This window comes from Monopterus albus, unplaced genomic scaffold (genome assembly GCF_001952655.1).
Source record: "Monopterus albus unplaced genomic scaffold, M_albus_1.0 scaffold69.1, whole genome shotgun sequence".
NCBI classification, from domain to species: domain Eukaryota; kingdom Metazoa; phylum Chordata; class Actinopteri; order Synbranchiformes; family Synbranchidae; genus Monopterus; species Monopterus albus.
This window is the reverse complement of record NW_018127949.1, coordinates 1,575,029-1,602,953: the sequence shown is the minus strand read 5'-3', so window position 1 is coordinate 1,602,953 and position 27,925 is coordinate 1,575,029. Positions and strand designations below refer to the sequence as shown.

Below are 27,925 nucleotides of genomic sequence, written 5' to 3'. Positions count from 1 at the left end.
AGTGTCTCTCGGCCGGGTTCAAACGTCGGGAGAAGTAGGCACAAGGATGTAGGGCATGGTCTTCCCCGGACCGCTGAGAAAGAACCGCTCCCACCCCAGTGTCGGACGCATCCACCTCGACCACGAACTGCCGTGAGGGATCAGGCTGGAGGAGTACGGGGGCTGAGGTGAACCGGTTTTTGAGATCTTGGAAGGCCTGCTTCGCTGTCCTGGACCATGCAAACTTCACCTTGGTGGAAGTGAGCTGTTAAAAAATACTGTAGATGCACAGCACAGAGATGAAAACAGGAGGGAGGATAAACTAAACTCTTAACAGTCATCCCCATCGTCTCAAGGTGCAAGCTGGGGTGTCTAAGACATGTTTTTAATGCTACCTGTCCAAACAGCTTCTGCCTTCACTAAGCAGGAGAGTACTGAAGTACGCTGCATGTACTGTGTAGACAGACAACCCCAAATTGTTATTCACATGTCCAGTTTTGTTATTTGTTTGCATTGTTTCTTTTCTTTTTGTTTTTTTGTAAATTGTCTGTATGAGTTTGCACAGGTCGTAATGTATCTGACATTTTATAGCGCACATGGAGTGACTGTTATCCCCTGATGTTAAACAGTAACAGTCTCTTGGTCCAATGCTTTGATCCAAAGATTTTATTCTGAACACATTACTCAATAGTATCTTGAAAATTAAGTCCAATTACCATTAGATTTGTTTGGATATTTAATGATTGCCATGAAATTTACTGGGAAGAACATCATGAAATGTGAATATTTTTTTAGACATTTAAAGAATGCTGCAGTATTACCTTTCTGTTTGGATTTAATTTGCACCTACCTGACAAAAGCCAGTGACCTTGGGAGGTCTGTCATATGAAGAAATGGTATCTAAACAGCCTGTACAGTAAATGGGATACAGCGTGCTGTGGCAAAATGACAGTTTGTTCTGTTGAAGCCATTTCTTTCTGGGTCAGCACCACTGGGCAATGGTCTGTCAAGGATACTGACACTGACACACCTTCCATGTCCTTCAAACAGGAGCCTGTTAGCTGGTGTTTCTGCCTCTGTCTGAACCCCACTGTATACACTGTGCAATAGTTACTCAAAAACCGCTCTCTCCTTAGATGTGGAACAAACAGGGCTACTTCTAACTTTTAACATGAATTTGGCTTTGCAGTATTTCTGTCTTCTGTTGGCTGCTGAGTGAGGACATTTTCTATTTTCTTGAGAATTTTTCTTTTTTTGGAGTGGTGACAAATGATTGAAGTCAGTTGTTGCAGAATCTCTTCTATGGCTTAAATACAGTGCCTTGCGAAAGTATTCGGCCCCCTTGAACTTTGCGACCTTTTTCCACATTTCAGGCTTCAAACATAAAGATATAAAACTGTAATTTTTTGTGAAGAATCAACAACAAGTGGGACACAATCATGAAGTGGAACGAAATTTATTGGATATTTCAAACTTTTTTAACAAATAAAAAACTGAAAAATTGGGCGTGCAAAATTATTCAGCCCCCTTAAGTTAATACTTGGTAGCGCCACCTTTTGCTGCGATTACAGCTGTAAGTCACTTGGGGTATGTCTCTATCAGTTTTGCACATCGAGAGACTGAAATTTTTGCCCATGCCTCCTTGCAAAACAGCTCGAGCTCAGTGAGGTTGGATGGAGAGCATTTGTGAACAGCAGTTTTCAGTTCTTTCCACAGATTCTCGAGTGGATTCAGGTCTGGACTTTGACTTGGCCATTCTAACACCTGGATATGTTTATTTGGGAACCATTCCATTGTAGATTTTGCTTTATGTTTTGGATCAGTGTCTTGTTGGAAGACAAATCTCCGTCCCAGTCTCAGGTCGTTTGCAGACTCCATCAGGTTTCCTTCCAGAATGGTCCTGCATTTGGCTCCATCCATCTTCCCATCAATTTTAACCATCTTCCCTGTCCCTGCTGAAGAAAAGCAGGCCCAAACCATAATGCTGCCACCACCATGTTTGACAGTGGGGATGGTGTGTTCAGGGTGATGAGCTGTGTTGCTTTTACGCCAAACATAACGTTTTGCATTGTTGCCAAAAAGTTCGATTTTGGTTTCATCTGACCAGAGCACCTTCTTCCACATGTTTGGTGTGTCTCCCAGGTGGCTTGTGGCAAACTTTAAACGACACTTTTTATGGATATCTTTAAGAAATGGCTTTCTTCTTGCCACTCTTCCATAAAGGCCAGATTTGTGCAGTATACGACTGATTGTTGTCCTATGGACAGAGTCTCCCACCTCAGCTGTAGATCTCTGCAGTTCATCCAGAGTGATCATGGGCCTCTTGGCTGCATCTCTGATCAGTCTTCTCCTTGTATGAGCTGAAAGTTTAGAGGGACGGCCAGGTCTTGGTAGATTTGCAGTGGTCTGATACTCCTTCCATTTCAATATTATCGCTTGCACAGTGCTCCTTGGGATGTTTAAAGCTTGGGAAATCTTTTTGTATCCAAATCCGGCTTTAAACTTCTCCACAACAGTATCTCGGACCTGCCTGGTGTGTTCCTTGTTCTTCATGATGCTCTCTGCGCTTTAAACGGACCTCTGAGACTATCACAGTGCAGGTGCATTTATACGGAGACTTGATTACACACAGGTGGATTCTATTTATCATCATTAGTCATTTAGGTCAACATTGGATCATTCAGAGATCCTCACTGAACTTCTGGAGAGAGTTTGCTGCACTGAAAGTAAAGGGGCTGAATAATTTTGCACGCCCAATTATTCAGTTTTTTATTTGTTAAAAAAGTTTGAAATATCCAATAAATTTCGTTCCACTTCATGATTGTGTCCCACTTGTTGTTGATTCTTCACAAAAAAATTACAGTTTTATATCTTTATGTTTGAAGCCTGAAATGTGGAAAAAGGTCGCAAAGTTCAAGGGGGCCGAATACTTTCGCAAGGCACTGTAGGTACACAGACACTCTACACATTCTGTCAGCAAAGTGCTTTCATGTTTTGATATTTTGCTGAAATGCTGACATGAATTAAAATATTATGCCTCTAAATCAGGTGATGCGCTTTGGAAATTAAGCAAAAAAGATGCTGAAATATGCAGCTGGCAGGAGACACGACATCACCCAAAAAATGTTTACTACAATTTCAAGTGCTCCATTAGGATTCATGTAATACACTGTCAATATGTGTGGAGGATCAGGTGAGCTACAGTGAAGTGTGTAACCAGATTTCTATAAATATTTTTCAATGTTTCCTTTACCAGTGTTGCCTTTTACCATTTCATTCTTATGGGTGGTTTAGGTGAGATGATTCCATTAGTAGGAATAAGATGTTCAATTGATAAACACTGCAGTATTACTCCCCCTGTTATTCCCATATTTCTGGCTTGGTAAACTTTGCTTTCTTGCCTTATTTGCTAATTCTGACCTCTGTAATAAATCTACTGCTGCTACTTTGTCTTGTTAATATATACCTGATAAACACCTTTCAAGACACCAGCAAGTAGAGATCCTGTGATTCTCACCTCTGAAGCTGCTAATGCACAATTGTTCAGACTCCACTAGGCAGACACCCAGTTTACTGCTGCGCAAAGGGAAGCACTGAGAGGGAGAGCGGCTAATTGCTAAGTTCATGGGGTGAATTGAGCCGCACACAGAGTTTAAATATCAATACGTGCCACATATCTGTTGACTGCTATTCAGCAGCTCTGATTGGACTCAGCCTTATCTCAGTTCATGCAGATGGTGACAATTTAAATGTATGCAGACATGGCTCAGTAAAGCAAACAAAACGCAACAGAACTCTATCTGAGGTACGGTGAAAATGCATTTATGCTAATTTCCCTAGAGATCAGCTCAGTCTTTTGTTGTTTAGTGTTCCTTTATGGCCACCGTGCAAAAAATGTAAAAGACCAAGTACATCATGTGCATTAAATTTGATGTTATTAACCTGTTTTCAAAAGACAAAGTCTTGGCTTAAACAGTGTATAGAAAAAGATTATCACCCATGAACAAACCAGGAATACTACTTTCCTAATATACCAGTCAGGGCAATTATTAAATAGAATTTGGTGCAAATTAGACTAAATATGATGCGCTGTGGAAAGTCTGTGGAAATAAATCTAGCAAGACAATTGCATCCTTTAAAAATCAAATGAAAGAGATATGCATTGCATTTACAAGCTGATCTGCAGCTTAGTGTCAGCAGCATTGATGAAAAATTCCCTTGATTGTTATTAATTTAATTCTCCTGGGCAGAATATAAAAGCTTCTGCAGCTTGCGTCATTTGCCAAGTAATTACAATACCAATACATTGTGTTTTTTTTTTTTTTTTTTTTTGAAAAGAGGACGTTTGCATTTCACCTTGAACACAATGAATAGAAGTTTATGGACCCTGGGGTGAAAATGGGCCCACAGTGCTCCAATTGAAAGTAGGACAGATTACCACGGGGAGCCTAATCTGGGCTGCATGGTGCCCTGCAGGTACAAATTGTCACCAAGCAATTGGCTCTGCCAGCTGTGGATGTATGAGTTTAAATAGACAGTGACAGCCAGCAGGAGAATTTGCCTGTTGGCTGCTTGTTGTGGCCTAAATGTACTTGGTCACAATAAAGATGATTTATTTAAAGACCACCACAGTGTAAGGCTGGACCAACATTTTAAGCCATCATGGAAATTAGGCCTTCACTCTCCACCTCCTCATTGCCAAGGCTTAGTGGAGCTGTCAGTGGCAGTTTTAATGGATGCTAATTCATCCTCCAGAGATCATCATAAATGCCTCGTTCTCTGCCCGTTGTGTAAGCAATGAATGCCATCATCATTACTGCAAAAGCACAGTCCACTAACCACTTCTGTTTTATGACTGTGTTCTTTATGCTATTATGGAGTGGGAAACATACCATTCAGTTTTCATTACCTGACGATGTGTTCTGCGGGCTTGACATTAAAATGCTGTCAGAAGGGGAGGTGCTGTTTTAGCATTTCAATTTTATATTGCTCATATTTCCTATTTCATTAAACAGTTTGTATTGACTGAGTGCCATTAGGCAAATAGAAAGATTACTGTTAGTTAAAGATAGAGCCAGTGTGCAGAAGTGGTTTTATATTATGTGTCAGTGTATCTCAGTTATGTTGATGGAGAAGCAACTCGTAGCAGTTATAGTGAAGTCATTCTTACATGGTGAGAAGTTCCACTAATTTAATATCTTGACTGGTAAAGATACGATTAGAAAGAGTAACACAAAACACAAATTGCCCAAAACATGTTTATACATTAGCAAGTTTTATTAATTAACAAGTGAGTTGAAAAATGTGATTTGATTAGAAGCTTTTTATTCAGTGCTAAGGTCGACCAGATCAACAAGCCAAAAAAATGGATGTATATTATAGATATATTTATATAATATTTAGTCTTGAGGTCAGAGCTTCTACAAATTTCCAGATTAGTGGCTTCCAACATTAGGAATTAAAGATCTCTTCAGTTTTATATTTTACCTGATGTTAATCAGTTAATCAAATCAATGCCATTATTGTCAATACTCAACTGCAATAAAATTTCAATGCATCTCCTTTCCAGTGGCAAGTTAAAAACATGATAAAACAAACACACAGTAAAATAGACCACACAATAAATAATCATGTCAAAAAGCAAGTAATTCAATAAATGTTGCACATAAGAATCAGTGCATGAGAATCAGTTGAGTGACTGACAGAGTTCACTTTTATGGCATGTGGGCAGAAGCAGTTTTGGTGTCTGGAAGTCCAGGTCTTGCGTCATTGATGGGTCAATGATTATTTGTGGCTCTGTGTAGACGTCAGGTACTGTAATACTGTACAGTATAATCCTCTAGTGCAGAAAGTGATGTGCTGGTGATGTCCTGTGCTCAGTTTATAATTCTCTGCAATGCTTTGCTGTCATCAACAAACTTGATAACTGTATTTGTGCTGTGGGTCAGTGTACAGTTATGAGTATACACACAGTATAATAGAGGACGTAGGACACATCCTTAATTTCAGATTTTATTTACCACAAGCCTGGGCAGTGCAAGTAAACCATGAGCTCAAACCTTTACATAAAACTATTCCACACTGACTGTGATTTGAATCTTCAATCTTGATTCAAGCCTGAGGGAATAAAGAGCAATCAGAGCCATAACTGTCCCAAACCCTTGGGGTCAAATCCAGCTGAATCGAGTTTGGGCTGAGAATCAGAGCTCTAATAATGTAAAACCAAAGACTAATCCTGGAAATAATAGAGATCTTCCCCAGGAGAAAAATAATTTGTATTTTTCTTCAGTTTTCCTCTACATGTTGCCTTGCTATAAACTCATAGAACACTTGCTGTGGTCTTTGTCAATCTTGTGAGGTGCAAACAGTAATTCATTAACATATTTTAATGTTCATATTACAGCTAAATATTTTGGATGCTTTTCACATTAACTACAGCCATAATTCAGCTATTAACATTTCAAAGCATTAACGCCCCGTGGCTCACTGAGGCATGAGGTGTCAGAAATAAGAGTGTGCTTCCACACAGCCATGTTGGTTCAGACTGGAGACATGAGAGTCTGGCTCAGACAGATGATCGAAGGAAATGCATTTGCCCTGAAAAGAGCCAAAGCAGCCTTTCCTCTGATGCTATGAAAGCCTCTCATCCCCACTTTTTTCTAACCTTCATGAAAAGATGCCATTTCTCTTTCTCTGTGATTGCTCTGATGTTGAGTCACCCAGAGACTAATCCAGGAAATAATAGAGATTAAGCTTTCCCCCAGATTTTTTTCAAGGTGCTATAATTTCTGCAGCTCGTAATCTTTTATCGCTTCTCAATATGGGGTGGTTGGTTGCTGTGACTGACACTCCCAGCCTTCTTAAAAAAAAAAAGGTTGCACTTCACTGGAATAACATTAAGAAAATAAAACTTACCATTTTCTCTTTTACTTCACTAACACCCACTACTGAACCTAGGTTATGGATGCAGCCAAAGAGTTTGAGTTCATGAAGTTCTCATATGATGAGTGACTGTTTATAAATATTAATCAAGACCTACTGGTTAACCCATTCCCAATATGATTGGATGAGACCAATATAACTACAGCTTTAGTCCAACTCATCAAATTTGCTGGAGTTAAACCTTTGTTAGACTTTCTGGGTGCAAACGATATGGGTAACTTGAAAGGGATATGCACATCCTGCATGTTCCTCTTGTTACCTGATGTCAGACAAATTCTCACAGATGATGGCAGTTTCTGTTTTTTTTTTCAGTGGAAAACAGTTAATTAAATGTCTCTCCCTGCCATGTTTTGTGAATATATGCATAGGAGATTAATGAGATCAATTTCAGATTTGTGTCAGAAAGGGAATCGATGTTGCCTAAAAGTCATACTGACAGCCAAATTATGCACATCGACCTAACAGAGGGGAAAAAACTGTTTCTGAGCTGCACATGGTTGTCTTTCCCGTCTCTCTTTTTCTCGCTCTCATTTCTCGCTACTCTGTCATTCGCTCTTAATTCATTGTAATGCAATTCAATATGCCTTATTGATACCAGTGGTCCTGGTGGAGCATTTAAATGAAAATGGAATTCATCAAAAACAAAATCAAATCAGTAAGCATGTGTTGGTTCTCTGTGATGCCCTACACTGTACATGTAGGAGAAACTAAACAAATAATCACAGTCGCTACCAATTCTAATCTAAATACATGCATGGTACACTGGAGTGGCTGGCAGCGAATAAACACAATGAACAGTACTATAATAAAAATATTAATACTAAACATTAATTCTTAATACTTATGGCTTCATCAGTCAGTTTCACAGTTTCCATCCTGCTAAGTCCAAACCAATCGTTCATCCTCACTAACCACAAATTTTTAATCCTGCAGTCTTTCAAATGGAAAAAGATGGTTATTGTATTTTATAATCTAACACTATTGTAATGTGCTCAGTTTCCTGACAAATTGTATTTATTTGTTTATATATGAAGATAATTCAAGCACAGTGAAAATGTACTTTGAGCAGCAAAGCAAAGAAATACCTAACTTAGACTTGGTTTTGCCATCATTCACAGAATAAACACAAGTGTCAACAAGAGGTTGGGAGTCAACTACTCATAATTTAGCCATTCATACAATGTTTATCCATATACTCTGATAATTCCTTTGCGATATTGTTTTAAAACGACCACACTGATAATTGCAAGCTAATGTGTAATGTATAGATATAATCTGAATACGTGCTCAAATGTCACAGTTCATATTGTTAAATAGATAATGGGCACACGCAAACTTGATCCAGATCCCTTGCTTACTTGTATTCATTTGTATTTTTACATGTACATGTAACTTTCTGTAATTACCATGATTATGCGAGACACTGCATTTTAATGTGAGCGCACTAATGATTACTTTGTATCCAGACAAAGGTCAGCACCATGGTGCTCTTTAAAGCATAAGTAGTCTGAAAGCATTAGGCTAGCCAAAATTAACCGTGATAAGATGAGAGATCATGTGGAAGGAGATTTCAAAACAAAATGTGACAGTGTGAGATTCACCAAAACAAACACTTCAGAGGTAAAGTCCTGTTTGCAGGAAAATCAGTGAGCAATAAACAACAAATATGTTTGTGAAATACAGGCTATCCTTCAATTTCATTCAGATTCCCTTTACTCTTTATATTGACTGACCATTTGCAGAATCTGAGGAAGAACACAATTGCACAATGACACACATTATTGCTGTGGTTAAAGGAAAGAGACATTTGTCCATATAAACTATGGACTGCACAGAGCCAGTCATCATTTATCCCCTGTTATTGCTGAAGTCATTAAAGCTTTACTAAGTGAATCACTCTCTGTGGGAACACGCCTTCATCTCATGTGTGTACTAAAACCTGTCTTTATGTGTGCAGCTTCGGTGGCCTAAAATGAAGACGTCTAAATTTTCTATACATCTCTCCACAAATGTGTGTCTTAGATAGAGAACCCTAACAAAGATGATAGAGGATTTGGGAAAAACATTTGTCAGGATAATGTATTTAAATGCTGCAGGTGCATTGTCCCAGAGCCAGGTCCACCCGCTCCTGGGCTCCATGCCTCTGCCAGGTCGACCCCTGCAGCCACAGACGCACACCCAGCTGGAGCACTTCCTGCCGCTCAGAGTCAATGGCTCCTCACCTCTCAGCCTCTTCCCCAGTTTCAACACGGTAACATATCACTTGTCTCTTATACCTTTGGTTACATCAATGTACACTTAAAGTAAGCTTATCTAATACATATTCAAAACAGACATTATCCACAACTTGCAGCAGAATATTTTAAAAAATTACAAGTATCTTAAATTTGAAAATGGAACAGCACTTGAGCCAAGTAAGATATCCACAATATCAGCTGCTGTCAACTTGAACAATATGATAAAATCCCAAACTACACAAGGAAATATTATTAAAAAGGTTATTCAGTGGGGTGTGTTTGTAAGAACAACTGGTAAAACTGTAAAGCATGTCTTACATAACTAATTTGATTTAGCTTGAACAGTGCACTCTGTGGACATGTTATTTAGTAAAATAGAAATATTGTATCAGGCTTGCATTGGCAGGTTTTAAATATTAGTTGGCTCCAATAAGCAGCAAAAATATGACTGAGGGATCTTAAATATAACAGCTGTCTGTTTCTCTCTCGCACGCACGCACGCACACATGTTTGGTCTGGCTCTAAATGATGAAGACTTGCATAGACTGCTGTAACCATTAATGAAACAAGTCCAAGGAACGTGCTAAATGCATCAGGCATGCAGGAGGCTGGGAAGAGATGCCTGTCTGACACTAAACCTAAAAATATGACTTGACTAACACAGCTACACTGAAGGTATGGCAGGATGAAAAGAAGTGATTAAAGAGGCTTATTTAAATTGTGTAAATTGAACTGTGATATTTTCGTGCTTAACACAGCTTCCATTTATGCTTTACATTCAAGAATTATTCTTCAAAACCTCAGCATGGTGTGGCATCATTTTCTGACATATGCCATCTAGGCGGACTTGTAAAATTAATGTCCCTGCACCACACCATGCAGTAAGTCATTCAGTCATAGGATGTGTACAAGTAAAAATCAACACAGATTAGTTGTCCATCACAGACCTGAAAGATGGTGGTAGTAGTGTGGATAATCATTTTGTGTGTATGTGCTTATTCAGGGCCTAATCATCAACTGAATGAAAAGATAAAGGTCTATACCACAGTGAAAATGGCATAACGACAAATTTAAATACACTACTGTAAGTATATTTAACTAATAAAACCATTACAGTATGCACACCAGGTTAAAACACCCCAAGAGGAACAGTGAGTGACCAGTTCCAGGGAGAACTTTGCCTTAAATATGAATGTTGAAAGAAATGTTTGCTGTTTTGGAACAAAAGGGTTTATATATAAATAGTGGATAGAAAACATTTTTCTTACTATATTTAACTTCTAACCACTGAAAATATTCTGCAAATTAGTGTAAAAATGATTTTGTGGGTTAATATTTCAGAGGACAGTGCTAGAAGCATCTACATGTTAGATTTTTGTTTTGTTTGTTTGTACATGTGTTTCACCTCGTAGATGGACCCAGTGCAGAAAGCGGTGATCAACCACACCTTTGGTGTGGCTCCACCCAAGAAGAAACCCATCATCTCCTGTAACATATGTCACCTGCGCTTCAACTCCACTGTAAGTCAGACACCCAGTCAGTCCTTTTCTCTGACATCACAGAGGAAAACAAAGGCTTCCTTGAGATTTCATCTGGTAAACTGGATAGGAACTGAAAAGGGCTCAAAGATAGGCCTGGATTTCTTTTTAGTTCACTGCTGGAAGGTGGAAAACTACCCTTGACCCCATCAGCTTTTATCTGCATTTGTTTTTTGCATATAATTAGTTGCATTATATCAACCCAGGAGACGTTTTTGAGTACGCTAATGATATAGGCATCACAGTCCACTGGATTAACACTCTTACAGTCTTGGCAACAAGCATGTGTGGCATGTGTTCAATCTGTTGATGTCACAGCATTAGTTATTGAAATTTATAATACTGATATCACTTATAGCTTAAACTGCATGACACTTTGATAATGGTGCCAACTTGTTCAGGTTTTTGCTGTGAGCACATTATCAGGCCTTGTTTTGACTGCTTTCAAGAATCCACATATTTGCAATATTTTTAAATATTTTTTGTATTCGTCTAAAAACATTCTTGATGCTGACTGTTCTTCTTAAAACTCCAATCAGTGTTTTATACCATTTTCATTTTTTTTTTCATTAACCGCTGGATTCTTAAAAGAAACCACTCAGCTAAGTTTGCTGCTTTTTTCTTCTTACTGCATCTGTGTATTCATGTTCATTTGGCTCCCATTCCAATGGAGTTCATTTATACTTATTTGCATTTATATTGTAAAGAGCAACCTGGCAGAATGACAATGACTCTTCTTTGTTAAACTTGAAAGAAGCAGGACACTGGCGTGAGACCATTATACTACCCTTACTTCACCATCTGTCTCCTTCTTTCTGCTCATTACTTCTGGACATACAGTAATCCTGTCAGGAGTCTGTTTGTAGTTAACAGGCTCCATCCTCCTCCCTCTGTGTTACCTGCAGCTGAACTGAGAGTGTTGGCTGACCTTGGAAGTGGGATGCCAGGTTGCAGGCAGGTACCAGGTCCCAACAGGGGCAGCACTGTGCAGCTGGAATTTGCACTCCCCAAAGAAACTAGATTAAAGGAATGTTTTATACTCACTGCTTGTGTAGAACAGAAATGTATTAGGTTTCATTTTCACAGTTATCCACTCTTGTTTTTGATACTGAAGACGCAGCTTCAGCTTGCCATCCAAAGTTCACGGGACAAATCAAATTATTTCTTTGTTATGAAAAAGGATTACACCAGCCAAAGCTACTGTACTATGACAGAACAGTAATCTATACTGCTATAAGTGGTTCTTCTGAAAGTTGCAGTTGTTTTTGGGCACATTAGTGAAAAACTGCAATAAATGTCAAATTATGCCAAGATGGCAAGGAAATAAAGAACCTAATTTAGTAATAAAAATGGGCCTTTTGGAAGCTGCACTATCAATATTTTTCTAAACGGCAAATTGGGGTCTAGATTGTGAACAAATCCAAGCAATTATCAATGAAATAGGCAGATATCTTCTCAAGAACTGGTGGATAGGAGAACAGGGCAAAAAGAAGAATGAATATTGTGCTTACATTTGTCAGATGGCCAAAAATACGGCTCTAAATAAATGTTATTGGCACTCCATATCTGCTGGATGTGTAGAAATTTGCCATAACCATAATATAAGGTGATTATATGTCAGAATGTTTAATCTTGTTGCCCCCAGGTGGCCAATAGAGTCAATTAACAGGCTTTTCTTTAAGGGTAAGCTGAAGCTGAGATACTGTAGATTGTACTGGGAAAGTGAACCCTATAAACTCTACTACACGACTGGTGTGTATAAAAAGAGGAATAGACTAGAAAAAAAATCCTAATTATTCCTTTAAGGGTGATAAACTCACTGAAAACGCATGAACGATTCAAGCCTGATGAATGATATTCTAATCTTGCTGCCCTTTTGTGGAGGACAGATGTTGCTCACTGTGTATGAAGAGTTTGGACACCCATGGTGTGAGAATATATAAAGCAGCTTGAATCAAAGTCAACAGAGGTCAAGCAGTCCTGACAGTCTCCTTCTGGTCTTTTTGCCTTCCCGATAAACTTATTCCACGTGTTATTCTTTAAAAGTTACTACGGTGCTACATGGTGAACTCGTACTACACTGGCATGCCAGATGGTATGATAGCGTGTAGATGGGACCAGATTCATCCTCCTGACCCAGATGAAAATCACACCAAATGGTTATTGCGCACTGACATTTAGCGTAGCCAAAGGGGCTGAACACCCTTTGCACAGCCCAGTACTCCTCTCCGCACACTTTGACCCACAGTGGTGTCCTTTCTGTTTGTGTAGCAGGCTAAGCTTTCTGCAAAGTGTTCTCGAGGAGAAGAGATCACCACTGAGTTTGAATGTGGGAAACTGGTATGGATAATTTGAGCAAAGACAAATTATCTAGCACCTTTGTGTGAGGCAAGATATTTGACATCTTGTTATACAGTTCCAGTCTCAGACTTTGCTGATACGGTAAGTACATCTGTGTCTTTCATATGGAGAAAGGTACTGTTGTTGCAAAAGTTGTGCTTTTAAAGAGTAAGGCTGGTTATGTTTTCCCTTATTTTTACTTTTATCAAATCCCATCAAATGAACAAAATCAACAATGTGTCAGGCCACACAACCTCCCCACCTTGTCTGCTGCAGTCAGTTTTAAATCCATTCATTCCCTCTGAAGATGTGTTACTATATAAAAAGGCTACAGTACCTATTTTAATGCTAATGAGTTAACATATGCCAGTGTAGTTTTAATGGATATTGGTCAACAATAACTTTATGGAACAGGAATGAGATTCAGATACACTAACAGTACTTGTTAGTAGACTCAATTGCTCATTTTGGTCTTTTTATGGGATTTGTTGATACTAACAAAAATATCACCAGACCTATCTTTCATGACTTCTACATTACTTGTTCTGTCCCAATGAGCATAGGTCATTTACCACAATATACAGTATGTATTTACCTATAAATGACTTTGAATTTTTGGTCGGTATTGAATGGTACTTTTTCTGTGTTGTTAGCCAGTTTTACATGACAATAGCAAGCATTAAAAAAAAAAATTACAATTTGAAGAAATCTGTCTGTTCACCTTCTGGTTTTTTCTTAGGCTTCTGACCATCTTCATCAGAATATAGAATTTGTTTAATTATCATGAAGTTGGCTCACTTGTCATAGAAAAATGATTGAATATTAAACATGAAAGCTAGTGTCTATATTAATATTTAGTTATACTCTAAAAAAATGAGAAACAAAACAGTTACAATTATTTACTTTGTTTCCTACATCTATGTGGTGCATATAAAATGTATAGATTTCACATGTTTTATGGAAATAATGTGTGTGTGAGATAAATGTGCTGTGCTCCAGTTGTTTTGTGTCACTGACGGAGCACTTTCATTTGCTGGAAGCTGATTTCCTATTGGGTGCATATCTCACTTTATCCACAGACATCCAGAGGCATTTTGGGTATTCTAAATCTGCATGCATCTGTGGCCACACTGCCACAAATGCATTTAGTCTCACTGAGGTCATTTTGTGTCGCAGCACAACAGACCTAGGCCGTTTTGTGTCAGAACGAATCAGTGGAAAGATGAGCCACTGAGCTCAGAGGATGGTCATGCGGTGCCATGAGTCCAGCTGATGGTCATTCATGTACAGCCATGACAATGATGATGATAAAAATATTGATTTGTGATGCGACTCTTCCTCTGACTCAGATGTTCAATCACAGTTTTCCACGTTATCCCATGGAAGTATGTGAAGCCAAATGTGGGATAGAAAGATTACAGTTTACTGATTTCATGCTTTCCTTCATTAATTTAATCAGTTCTGCTTGTGTGTGCATATTTGTGTGTATATATGTGCATGTATGTGATGGTCAGACCCAGGCAGAGGCCCACTACAAAGGTCACAAGCATGCTCGCAAGCTTAAAGCGTTGGAGACTCAGAGGAACAGGCAGAAGAATGGACAGAGTCCATCCACAACAGGAAAAGACAGAGACAAAGAGAGGGTGATGATGGGAGGAGGAGCAGTGCCAGCAGACTCAAATCTGAAAGACAAAACAGGTATAATTTTTTCCTTTTATAGACTCCCTTTCTGTATCCTCTGAATAATTACTGGTAATTGGAGACACATAAGCACTAGGGCTTGGTAGCTGCCACTCAGCTGCCTAATTACCAGCTGTTACCTGTGCTGCTATCATTGGCTCTGTCTGATAGGTAATTACTCCCATCAAGCAAAGACATTGTGTCACATGAGAAGCCTTAATGCACATAAAAGGAGAAGAGGGATGTGCTGGTGTCACTTTCTTTGATTTTGGTTTTACTTATAAATCAACATCATATGAACTCCCACTTGTAGTTCCTTGTTCTTCTTATGAAATGTGTTGTCACTTTGCTAAAGGTCATGTCAAATCTGCATAAAATTGTGGAAAAGGGGCCAAATGTGTGAGTCAAATGTAGGCCTACATGTTTTCTTATCTTTTCTTGTCTTGTAAACAGCAATAGGTTAAAGTAGCGGAGAGGCTAAAACAAGAAATGCCAGCTCACACAGTCATAGAGGAGGTTTATATGCTGCCATCCACGGTGGCTAATGTTTGTAACAAAGAACACCACAGTAGATGCACAGAAATGCAAGTAAATATATTTGTTTGCAAAATTATTTCTAAAGATTCTAAAGTAGATATTGGAATTTAAATGTTGGCAGTAAATCTTCAAACCTTTTAAATGTATAAACTGGAAATTGGTTTAAATCCTGTGTGAGATACACAGAATAGTTATTTTACCACTTTGAATATATTTACCATTTCAAGTAGTTCAGAAGTATAAACTGAAGGCCAGCCCATTTAAACTGCAGTTTATCCAACCCTTTGTTTCATAGTGAACTTCACTTTTATACATAAAAATGAAGAGTGTTTGGATATGACCTTGTGCACATGACTGACCTTTTTTGTGATTGCATGAAAAATTTTTGGTACCAGAATATAAAACCTACAATGTTTAAGTTTTGATTTTTAATTTAAAATGCATTTTAATTTGTTAAATTCCTCAAAGCAGCCCTTTCATTTTTTTGTACATCCACAAATTCTCAGATAAAATACCAGAACATGAATGTCCGTACTGGTGATTATGGCCCTGGATGTTTCCCATATTTTATTGTTATGGGTGTTGGTTCTTCAGCAGCTTTGCCTACAAAAGAGCTTCTGCAAACCTAACAGCTTTTCTCTCTTTTATTTCCTTTCAAACATTTGTCACTTTGTTTTTTGTTCTGCCTGAATAAAAGAATTCACTATCTTCCTTACTAGACTGTCTTTTCATTACTGATCTCTCTCTTCCCATTTTCTTCCAGCACCTATCAATTTTGTTCTAACCACATAATGATAAGCTTGTTACATTCAGTGGTTGCCATGGTTGTTGACTGATGGTGACAGAGAGAGCTTCAGCAGAGAGAGCAAATAAATGACATGGAGACAGCAACAGAGGAAGAATGACTGAGATGGCAGGGAAAACAGGAAGAGGTGTAATGGAAATATAAGGTTACATCCAGCAGCCAGTGAGGTTATTTTAACATTAAGACTGGAAATAGGGGGAAACCTTTCAGCTTTTCTTTTCTATTCTTTTGGCCAGATGTTTCCCCGTTTCCAGTCTTTATGCTAAGCTAAGTGACTGCATACAGCCTTATATATAATAGACAGATATGAGTGTGCTATCTGTCTTCTCATCTTACTCTTCACCAGAATGTTTCCCAGAATGGCAAACTATTCTTTTGAATAGTTTTTGTGAATGTATTGGTCAATATATCCACATGACTAATGGTTGTTTCTCCAGGTGTTTCTCTGCTAATGTCTTCTGAGAACACTGACATGAATGTAATCCCTAAAATACTATGATGCAGCATTACCCTTTGATAATGTTTATCCTTGTCAAGATAGAACATTCCCAATAAAGTGTTAAAAGACTCAGGTGAACCTCTGTGTTTATGTACCCCCAGGCCTGGGCACCTCTTCCCAACCTGTGCAGTATCAACCAGAAAATGACCAGGGGAGCTCGGTGGTAGCCACTCCATCCTCACAGCCTTCATCCATGGACTCGTACTCCTCGCTCCGCTCTCCTCAACTATCCCCACAAATTTCTCCTGGCTCTCAGCTTTGTGATCTAACTCAACCACCAGTTCAGCCCCACACTTTGACCCTCAGGGAAGCGCCACAGGAAGTGAGGAGAAGGTGGAAGAGGCTAAAGAGGCTAAGAACAACAAAAAACAACATCTCCACTGTCCTACATGCAAAGTGACGGTCAATTCCAGTTCCCAGTTGGACGCTCATTGTAGTGGTGTGTACTAAAATACCATATGAGTTTGGTTAGCATTTTGTAACCACTTACCTTACCATTTGATCCTTGTAGGGCAAATGATCAGGACATTTTACAACACTTTATATCTATATCATAATATCATTCTGACATTTGATACTCCTCTCTGATTGGATGAATTAGGCTCTAAGCACAAACAGATGCTTGATGGTCAGAACAGCAGCCGGTCACAGCGCAAGGTCAAGATGATATCCCCCAGACCCACCTGTCGAATTAAACAGCGAATGGGCAGCAAGACAAGAGCAGTTGTTGGTGTATCCAGCCAGCCCTTTCACTGTGAACTGTGCCAGGTGTCTGTCAACTCTGAGATACAGCTGAAGCAGGTATGAGTTTAATTTTAGTCTAATTTTACTACTGAAAATAATCATTGGCCACTGTATAAAAACAAAACACTGAGAACGCCTGACCTCTCTGTCTCTAGGTGGTAAAAACATCCAGTTTGTTGGCTCTTTGGTTTGTTAGTCAGAGCTGTATGACTGAATCATTGTTCTGTATATCCCCGTCCCCTTTTAGCACATGAACAGCAGGAGACACAAAGAGCGCTTGGCTGGGAGGCCTGTCAAGACAAAGTTCACCCCCTATAATAAACTACAGCCCAGTGCTATCTTAGCAGTAAGAATTTGTCACTCAGACACACACATTTGACTGCTTTTATTTTTGTCCACACTGTACAAGTGTATTAAAGAACACATCCAATACAAATAATACATACACAATAGATGTAAATGGTAGGCTGTTCCTGGCAAATGTCAGCATATTTACAAGTCTGGTGGTTGTCAAGTGATGGATACACAAAACTACTAAGTGGAACTAAGTGTTAGGTGAAACATATGAGCTATTTTAAGATAGGTTCTTTGTTTTAAGTCAACATTTGTAAAAGCTGCAGAATGAAGTTTAGTGGCATTTGTTATTCTCAGCTTCTCTTAGCAAAAGAAGTGTGATGGAGCAGTAGATACATGAAGACACTACAGTTCGTTTACAAGCTGTATTGCAAATATGAAACATTACTTCTGATAGTTTTTTTTAATACGTTTTTGAAAAATGTATTGCTCTTGTCTCTGGTTTTAGACTAAACTGGCCCTGCAGAAGCAACTGTCCAAAGCCCTGCCAGCAGGGTTACTGACCAGCCCCCTCAGTCCAGCTACCTTGTGCACTATGGCGTCTGGACCCCTGGCACTACGGCTGCTGCCAGGTCCGACAGCCATCATACAGGGTCCACTGATCACCCCCACGCTCTTCAGGCCTGCACCAGGACCTCTGAGACCCACACATACACCTATTATCTTTTCTCCATACTAGCAATGAGCCAGACTGGAGGACCTACAGTAGAAAGGACCTAACTCAGCCAAAGCTGGACAAAGCAGGGGACCCACTGAGTGACAACAGGACATTATGCAGTGACAGTGAGAGCAGCATATCAACAAGTTAAGTTTGGCAGGTTCAGGTCATAAGAACAGTATGCACAGTGCCCTGGTGTGGATTGAGATTTCAGCGCTGACTGAACAGTGTCATGCCCTCTTAAAAATGGAAGGACCATTGCTCAGCTGTTTCGTCTCAACAAACTGTTGAGTGCATGTTCCCAGGGGTATGGACCCCTTTTCAAGCCATAATGATAAACATCTGTTATTTTTATTTATAAGACTACAATATAAAATACAAGAGGATGTGTAAATGTTACTGCTGTAAGTGTTTATTGCCAAAATTCTTTTATTTAAGAGCTTTCTTGTACTCTGGGAAAACAAGTACAAACAGTTATCCCTGCTTTGGTTTTCAAAAAGCAAATCTAAATGATGAAAATCCAGACTGTGTTAATCTCCTTTAAAACTGACTACTTTCATATAAACATCCTCTGCTTATGAAAATACAAAGAAAACCTGTAACTTTGCATTCCTGAGGATACTGCATCTCAACATGTTTATGACTCTGCAGCCGTCATCCATCGTGGACGTGTTTTTAGGTTAGATGAATACATTTTTTTCCATCTTTCTCTCTTGCTGTCTACAGTATGAGGTGACAATCAACCACCATGATATGATGCCAAGAATGCTATGGAGACAGATTACATCTAGTGCTTACAATAAGATTGCTTAATTTAAAGTTACAAAATGTGAAACTTGTATTTCGTAGACACAAGCCATTATGATAAGCTCTTCAGGTGATGTTAGATAAACAGCTTGATGCTGTTTGTGCAATATGAAGAGTCAGGCTGTGTGCTGTTAGCCAAAATTTAAATGATGTAACATAAGTTTTTAAATGTGTCTTTGACATTTTTCTTAAACCTGTTATTTTTTATAGAGCTATATTAAAAAGTATGTGCTTTCATTTTAGAAATATTTCCTCATCTGATTGTGCTAAATCATCTTAAGCAATATGTATTTTTGAAATGTCATCTAGTAAAATTTATCATTATGTAACTGCATCAATTGCAATAATGTAAAATATTCTGTGCTAAAATCTCAATCGTGTATTCTACATGAACTTATAAATAGTACTGTTTTTACACAGTTGTGTTTAGTTTCTTTATGCAGACACATGATTCTCTTTTACTAGTCATTATACTATAGTTTTATTATGGACATAGTTCATTTATTATTATAGTTGTGTATAATAACTTAAAGGTCATATACTTATTACCAATTAGCATCATTTGTATGAAACTATTGTTATTTCAGATTGCCCCAAAGGTCAAAGAACATCATTAGCAAAGCACATATTGTTTCTGCAAAAAAAGCATTAATTTTGAAATATAAAATGCAAAAAAAAAATAAATAAAAAAATCACAAGCATCATATGTATGAACTATAGTCAGATGTGCAGTGAATTCCTGAACTCGTGTGGCCTCTGAAGTATTAAGAACCATCCACAGAAACACAAGGGAAGTGGCACTTGTCAATTCTTGGGCCAGAGTCAAGGTAGTATGGTGTTTGAGTTGAGATAAAAACAAGAAAAGGTCATTAAGATGTGCCTCACAAGTACCTTCTATGTACCAAAAACTGTCTATGCCACACTACATTTTATGATACTCTAGTGCTCTCTAGTGGTAATTTGTAAATAAAAGCAGAAGAACGGAAGGGTATGGGAAAGAAGTAGAAAGATGTCAGTGCTTATTCCTGCACTTATACTGCATGTATTTACATCATTCTAACAAAAGGTTAATAGCTCAATAATCATGCTTTCCATAACAATGGTAGGCCTAATAAAAAGAAATGTAACCTAAATCTCTTTACTGATGCAATAACCCTGTTTAAAATCCTTTTTAATTTAATTAATAGAGACTTGAAGCTGATCATTTTTGCCTTTGCATGATTACAAAGAGTACTGTGCTATATAGTGCCTTCTTTGATTGATTTTCAATCAAGAGGCATATTTTAGGACCAAGTGAGGTCTTTACATGAACATTGTTCATATAAGGACCAAGTGAGGTCTTTACATGAACATTGTTCATATCCAAAAATACACAAAGCGTGAGCATGTGTTTCTTTGTGAATCATTTTATCTGTAAAGCCCTGGAAGCTACAGTCTGGCCAGTATAATGACACAGAAGCAGGTGGAGTTCTTAGATGAGCTCTGATCTCAGTTAAAAACATTAGGTTGACATATAAAAGTTCAAGATGTGAATATATATGAATGGTTTAAAGATAGGTAAATAACAGTCAGCTAAGCAGTCAGAGCAACTAAATCTCAGGAAATTTAAATCTGGTTAAAACAGTAGCATGGCTAGTTAATGTATTTATGAAACATTTATTTTAGAAGGGTTTGTATGTATGTAATTTTTCAATTTGAATCTTAATCTCACATTTACATTAATAAATACACATAAAATGACATTTATTTTAAAAAAGATACATATGATTAATTCTTAATATGAAAAGGTCATTTTTCTGTGATCTAGTTTCTCCAAACCTTAAAAAAAAAAAGTCATTATTTCCCGGAAATGACGTAAGGTCTTGATAGTCCCTTCCAGAAAAAATGGCAGCTGTTGACATCGACGTGCCGGTGGAAATAGAGACCCAAATCGGCCATCAGGGGGACCTGGAAAGGTAAACTGACAATTATCTACTGTGTCCTATTGTGCTACATCTGTAATGTGAAGATAACCTGAGTGAATTCAGCCTTCGTTAGCTGACAAGGCTCCGAAACAGCCCGGAGACAAGCTAACAAAGCTAGCATACCGGGGGGACACGGCATGTTAGGATGGGTAACGTTACCATTTTTGCTATGTGTTTTCATAAATATCAGGCGTTATTATAGTTCTGATTGTTCAAAACGGACAGAAAATCACGTCGGTCCTTCAAATTGACCCATGAAAACGATGACTAGCGCTTTCCAACTTAATTCCTCAATAGAAGCAAGCCAAGCGTGAGTCGGCGTGCCTTGACACGGAACCCATGCATTTGGAAACTAAATGGGTTGTAACTACTTATTAATTACCCTGTTTTTACGGATACGTTTTAAAGCTAAATGTGGGCGATAAAGCGTCACTTTCTTTGCTGTAGCTAAACTAATCCCTTGTGCTTTCCTCTTTCGAGAATGGCCCATTCATCCCATTGAAAAGAGAATAGAGAAAACTATCTGGTATTGGGACGCAACTCTCGGATAAAGTTACAGAAATTATACAAATTTACAGTCTAGCTTTTCCTAACACGCCATACTATACGTGTGAGAGAAAACAGAGGAAATAATACATTCTCGCATTAAGTAGTTTCTTCACTGACTGACTGATAATCCAAGATACTGGAGCCAGTGAGTTGCCAGTGTTGGCATCCACCACGCTGTGCTAAGGAGCTAAGGAGAGTGATAAACTGCTGCTGTTAGCGACACACCCTTTTAAAGTTTTATAACTAGAAACCAACCTTTAAATAGTATTCAAGGTCAACAGCATTAGTAGCTAAATCTCCAGAAGTCTCTGTTCCCTAAACAAAACAAGGACACTTCAAACACACTACCTGTCAAGAATAGTTAGAAGCAAATTATTATGACTTATTACCAAAAACAAATGACAGTAACAACAGAAATACTTAGCCCTCATCTCCAGCTCTGTGTACTCGGCTCTGCAGTCCAACTTCCAGGTTTAACATGCTGTAGTCAAGTCCTTTCAGATATGCTTATACTGTACACCATCTACAAGACATTCCCAGATGACAAATTCACTGGTTTATGGCTGGAAAATGTTTCTTTGTTTCCTGTTCTATCAGATAATTCCATCTTGATTTTGGTTTGTTTCTCCACTTTCCAGTCAGGCTGAAGGCTTCAAAGAGCAAGGAAATGTATTCTACAGCAAGAAAGATTACTCCGAGGCTTTCAACTATTATACTAAGGCCATTGGTGAGATTACTACTCAGTATACTTTATTACTTTAAACTCCTCTAATTGTTCACAGCACCCATTTACCAAATGTGTTTTCCATACAATCCTGTTTTAAAAAGTCTGGTCTCCTCTTGTTCCCCCGTTGTTTCTGTTAAACTCTCATTTGCATGTCTCCTTTTTCTACCATATCAAGATGCATGCCCAAAAAATGCCAGTTATTATGGCAACAGGGCAGCCACCCTCATGATGCTCTGTCGCTTTCGAGAGGCCCTAGAAGATTCCCAGCAGGCTGTGCGGCTGGATGACTGTTTTATGAAGGTCAGTTTGAACAGACTCTTAGACCAAGAGCATCATCTTCATTCTCAGCTCTTTATGCCACTTAGACTTTTGAACCCCTTCTTGGCCTTTCAAAGTAGGGCAGAATATGTGTGCCGTTCTTCTCCCACAGGGGCATCTACGTGAGGGCAAGTGCCACCTGTCTTTAGGAAATGCCATGGCAGCTAGTCGCTGCTTCCAGAAAGTTCTGGAGCTAGAACCCAGCAACAGAGAAGCCCAACAGGAGGTAGGGAACACCTGAACTTTCCACGTTTTATTTAATCACAACCTCTGAGTGGAGCACAGTCTTGGATCTTGAAGCTAAATTTGCATCACTGAATCCATAAACTCATCCACTTCCAAACAGAGAGAGAGTTCATAATTGAATGTTGTTTTATTTTAGAATAAGAACACAACAACTCTACTGGAGTTGGAGCAAATGGCAGATGCTGGCTTTGAAAAGCGGGATTTCAGAAAGGTGCTACTCTTGTTTTCATCAAACTCACAAAAATTACTTGCTGCTCTTAGACAATCAGTCTTGTCGGACTGGGATTTAAAAAGTCTTAGTGCTTGGCTGCATTAATTTAGGAAAAATACTTTAATAGATTGTTGGTCAAAGATTTTAGTAGTTGGCATCTCTTTTTAAACACTTTGAACTGCTTTTATGCTCTTACAAAGCTCTAAATATTTAAATTTCTTTCATGATTGAATAGTGTAACAGACATAGTCAGGGTTTGATTATTTGTCTCTTGTCCTGTTCCAGGTGGTGTACTGCATGGACCGTGCCTTAGCTCTGGCTTCTGCCTGCCACCGCTTCAAAATACTCAAGGCTGAGTGTCTGGCTCTGCTGGGCCGCTATCCAGAAGCTCAGTCTGTGGCAAGGTAGGAACAGCTAGGCTTTTTTTCCTCTTGGTTCTCTCTGCTATTATTATATTATTGGACCATTATATAATCATATAATATTTGAAATATGAACACAGGGTGTCTTTTAGGTTTCCAGCAAGAAGAGTGGATTTGAGTTACAGATTATTCACAACAAAATTTTCTTTTCCAGTGATATCCTGCGAATGGATTCCACAAATGCAGATGCACTCTATGTGCGAGGCTTGTGTCTTTACTTTGAGGACTGCATCGATAAAGCTGTGCAATTCTTTATCCAGGCTCTGCGCATGGCACCTGACCATGAAAAGGCCCGTCTAGCCTGCAGGGTAAGACTGTCATTATGTGGGGATAACCAAGATTTTCACTGTAGAGCTGAATACAAATATTTGTTTTGCAATGTCTAATGTATACAAATTGTTAAATAACACAAATTGCACTCCAAATCCTGCAACAGTTATAATGGGCAGTATGAAAAACATTTTCTATTTTCACTTGTGCACTGGAAGCGCTTAGTATACAAAAAGTGTACGGAGGAGTCCGCAGAAACACCTCGGAGAAGAAATAATCCGTATAAATCTCAGACAAATAGTACACAGTGAGGGAGTTAATGGCTACATATGAAATGCATGTACATGTACAGTGTATCCAATGCATAGTAAAAACAGCAAATACAAACTACATACACTTGAAAAAGAACTGTGTGCTCAGTAGTAACAGACATTCTTTTATTTCTATTATCTGTTGCACCTGTTTCTATGTGGAGATGTACCAGTGTCACACTTCATTTTAAGTTGGAGATTTGTAAAGAAATAAAGGAGTGAGAGAGATGAAAAATGTGAAACTTAAATACATTGTTTTTCAATTGCAATTTAATTTTCATTACAGAAAAGTTACAAAAATCTCTGTGTATGCTGTTGGTTACACATAGGAAATTGGAGTTGGCCAAAATTGGAATTGGCAGGTCAGACTTTAAAGACAAAAATTGCAAATCAGAATCAGCCAAGAATATTGCAATCGGTGCATCTCTGCTAGTAGCACTATGGAGCAGTTTTTTTGTTTTTTAGAAATGCATCCCTGTTTTGTTTGTGTGGACGCATATACTGTATGCATGTGTGGGTGATGTGATACACACCGATTAACATGAATCCACAAATCAGCAGTTGGTGGTAATGTGCAAGTAAGTTTAGCACTATTCTCACAAAGGCAGTGAAGAATACAGCTAGCTGGAAAACACTGATGTAAACAATGCACTATAATTTCAACTGTTTAAATGTTCAAAACAAACATAAGGACTTGTTCTCTTTCCCAGAATGCCAAAGCCTTAAAAGCCAAGAAGGAGGAGGGCAATGAGGCATTCAAGAACAGCAACTATGAAGCGGCCTACCAGCTGTATACAGAGGCATTGATGATAGATCCCAATAACATCAAGACCAACGCTAAACTCTACTGCAACAGGGCCACAGCGGGAGCAAAGGTAAAAGGCAACAAATCACGTTGCACAGCATGTATTCAGCCACAGGCTCGCACAGTTTGCTCACATCTCAGTGCATGGAAATGAACTGAGATAGTCATGGAAACAAAAAGTTGCATGGAAAATCACCACAGACACTTGATCAGTAATGTAATCTAATTATTTGCATTAAATTAGCAGTTTTGTCATGCTAGGACTCTTCCAGCTCTGTGTTTAGTCAGTTCTCTGTCCTTTTTCCTCATTAACAGCTGAAGAAACTTAAACAAGCCATTGAAGACTGCACAAATGCAATCAAACTAGATGATACGTACATCAAAGCCTACTTACGAAGAGCCCAGTGGTATGTTACACAGTTGCTTTGGCTGCATTTTTCCTAATTATGCATTTCATTGTTTGACATTGGACAGTTTGTGAGTGACTTTGTGTGACCCGTAGTTACATGGACACAGAGCAGTATGAGGAGGCTGTACGAGATTATGAAAAAGTCTACCAGACAGAAAAAACATCAGGTAAGCTGCTGTTGTATTTTTTGCATATTTACTTGTCTTAACTTGTACAGTTTTTTGGTGAGGTTTTCACACATCTCGTGGCTTGGGCTTCTCTCTCTCCCACTGTAGATCACAAGCATCGGCTGAAGACAGCACAGCTGGAGTTGAAGAAGAGCAAGAGGAAAGATTATTATAAGGTGCTTGGGGTCGGCAAGAACGCCACGGAGGATGAGATAAAGAAAGCCTATCGCAAACGAGCCCTTATGCACCACCCAGGTAATCCTCTACACACACAAGCACACAGAGGACACCGATTTTTATGATATTTCAGGATTATTTATTTTAAGGTCTTTGTTACTGTATCATTTTTTGCAGACCGCCACAGTGCAGCGACTCCAGAGGTGCAAAAGGAGGAGGAAAAGAAATTCAAGGAAGTGGGTGAGGCATTCACTGTGCTCTCTGACCCAAAGAAGAAGGTCCGATACGACAATGGACATGACCTGGAAGATGACCACGGCTTTGATGGCGGAGGTAAATGCCTTTTGTTTTTTCCTGTTTATGACTGTATTTTGACATTCAAACTTTAGGTCACTAGTGTCACTATGTTTCAAAACATGGTGAAATACTTCACTAGAGAGACCTCTAGTCTATTCAGTGTCTGGAATATTTTGAGGAAAGACAACGTTAGTGTTTTTTTTCATTCAAACATTTATTCTGTGAAAGGCCTTTTTAATTTGTGCTGTCAGTTTTTAAAAGATGTAAAATGTATGTACAGTATGTCAAACAGCCTGGTTCACCTCCATTCTGTGTTTTAGTTTAGGAATTTGTATCTTTGCTCTTTCTTGTTTTTCCTGAAGGTCATCACCACCAACTAATCCTACTATATTTTATTTTTTTTATCTAGATTTTGATGCAAACAACATCTTCAGGGCTTTCTTTGGTGGCCATGGTGGGGGATTTACTTTCGATTCCAGTCCTGGTATGTTTTTTTTTTTTCCACCATTGCAAATATCCTTTAGTTCGGTGGTTTTCACTGAAAACCTGGGGGGGGGCATCAGAGGAGGTGCAGTGTAGGAAAAAATAACTGTAAACATCAAACTTCAACTCGGTTATAGGGATGGGCAATAGTTTTCAAATATTTGAAATTTTCAATAAAAATTTTTTTTATATTTCATGCAAGTGTGGTTTTGTCTTTAAAAACAAAGCCACTGTTTTCTCTTGCTTTTACCCGTGCCAGGAAATAACGTGATAACGAGGTCAGTATATCATTTTAACAGCAGAAACATGCAGAGGCTACAGCCATCAAAAAAAATCTGTGTGGAACTTTGTCAAGAAAATAAATAAAATAATTGTCAAATAGTTCCCAGCGAACATCAAATAGTATTTTAGCTTGAAATGGCCATCCCTACTTGGCTGTGTGTGGAGCAGAATGGATCGATTTGTAATGCCTACAGTGGGAGAGGAGACAGACCCCTGTTTTAGTCTATTGACGTATAGAAGAATCAATTAGACAAAGTTCATTTTATTAACCAACTTCTTTTTTTTTTCCCCCTCTCAGACTCGCAGCCCGGAAACTTCTTTTTTCAGTTTGGCTAAAGTGAAGAGGCATGTAGAAAGTAGAGGCAAAATAGAGCCCTGCACTGGACAAAATCAAGTTGGACCAACGGTCATCTCCTGATGCTTACACTCCTAAGTGTTGTGCAGAATCTCCCAATAATTCTTTATACAGAGATGTTTTTATTATTGCATCACTCCTGATGCTACGTTCATGCTAACACACATTGGGAAGGATTGTTCAGAGGTTTTAGTTATGAATTAACATTGTAAATAAATAAGTACACAAGGCATTTTTGAGTAGGCTTTGATCAACTGAAGAAAACATATCACTATTGCCAAAATCAAAGTACTAAATGAAATATTGTAAAACTGCTTGACCTTCATAGAGGTGATCAGTGTACTGTAAGAGATACATTGGAAATGTATGGTTAATTATTTGGAGTCTTCATTACATGGTGTACATTTTTAAGGTTCTCCTGGGACAGTATGTCTCGACAGATAAAGAGCATGTGTACTGTGAAAGTTCTTTGTCAAAACTGACCTCAGGACAGCCTGTTCAGGACAACACTGGTCTCTTGTGTGTCCAAAAATATAGAATCAACAGGCAGGGTTTTTGTTTCTTCTCCTCTTCCTCATGCTGCATTGTATATTTGACTCGAATGTAAAGTGTTTTCCATAAACTTTTCCATCGTCAGTCTTCCCTTGGTCTATTTTAATTTATTGTACTGTATATTCAAAACTGTATGCAGCAGAACGCCAGCCTCCCCAAAGAGACTCATTTGTAAATGCATTCCATGTTGTTGCATTCACTTTTAATTTGTGCGCGTTAATTTTTTCTGTAGCAGGTCAGCGTCAACATACATTTTTCTT

At 38.6% G+C, this 27,925-nt stretch overlaps 2 protein-coding genes across 2 annotated transcripts in view; both read left to right on the top strand.

The window, feature by feature from the left end:
• The window catches only part of LOC109962925 (zinc finger protein 385B-like), a 55,305-nt gene extending 35,854 nt beyond the window's left edge, over positions 1 to 19,451 (top strand). The window contains 8 exon segments of the mRNA XM_020605080.1: positions 9,018 to 9,172; positions 10,571 to 10,678; positions 14,551 to 14,734; positions 16,659 to 16,823; positions 16,826 to 16,996; positions 17,159 to 17,358; positions 17,549 to 17,647; positions 18,104 to 19,451. Of these exon segments, the coding sequence (XP_020460736.1) occupies positions 9,018 to 9,172; positions 10,571 to 10,678; positions 14,551 to 14,734; positions 16,659 to 16,823; positions 16,826 to 16,996; positions 17,159 to 17,358; positions 17,549 to 17,647; positions 18,104 to 18,334 (1,313 nt within the window). The 3' untranslated portion in view covers positions 18,335 to 19,451.
• Positions 19,452 to 20,953: 1,502 nt separating this feature from the next.
• LOC109963091 (dnaJ homolog subfamily C member 7-like) lies at positions 20,954 to 27,609 on the top strand. Its single transcript, XM_020605368.1, has 14 exons — positions 20,954 to 21,075; positions 22,272 to 22,360; positions 22,536 to 22,660; positions 22,791 to 22,904; positions 23,061 to 23,135; positions 23,421 to 23,539; positions 23,712 to 23,865; positions 24,849 to 25,013; positions 25,259 to 25,350; positions 25,446 to 25,519; positions 25,628 to 25,774; positions 25,874 to 26,029; positions 26,403 to 26,477; positions 27,057 to 27,609. Exons 1-14 carry the CDS (start codon positions 21,005 to 21,007, stop codon positions 27,092 to 27,094), a joined length of 1,494 nt encoding a protein of 497 aa, XP_020461024.1. The 5' UTR covers positions 20,954 to 21,004; the 3' UTR covers positions 27,095 to 27,609.
• Positions 27,610 to 27,925: the final 316 nt, after the last annotated feature.

Excerpts from the sequence above, each read along its gene's own strand:
- LOC109963091 (XM_020605368.1), top strand. The coding sequence starts at position 21,005 with ATGGCAGCTGTTGACATCGACGTGCCGGTGGAAATAGAGACCCAAATC. Across the intron at positions 23,136-23,420 it reads AAAAGCGGGATTTCAGAAAG|GTGGTGTACTGCATGGACCG; the intron begins GTGCTACTCTTG and ends GTCCTGTTCCAG. Across the intron at positions 23,866-24,848 it reads AGGCCCGTCTAGCCTGCAGG|AATGCCAAAGCCTTAAAAGC; the intron begins GTAAGACTGTCA and ends TCTCTTTCCCAG.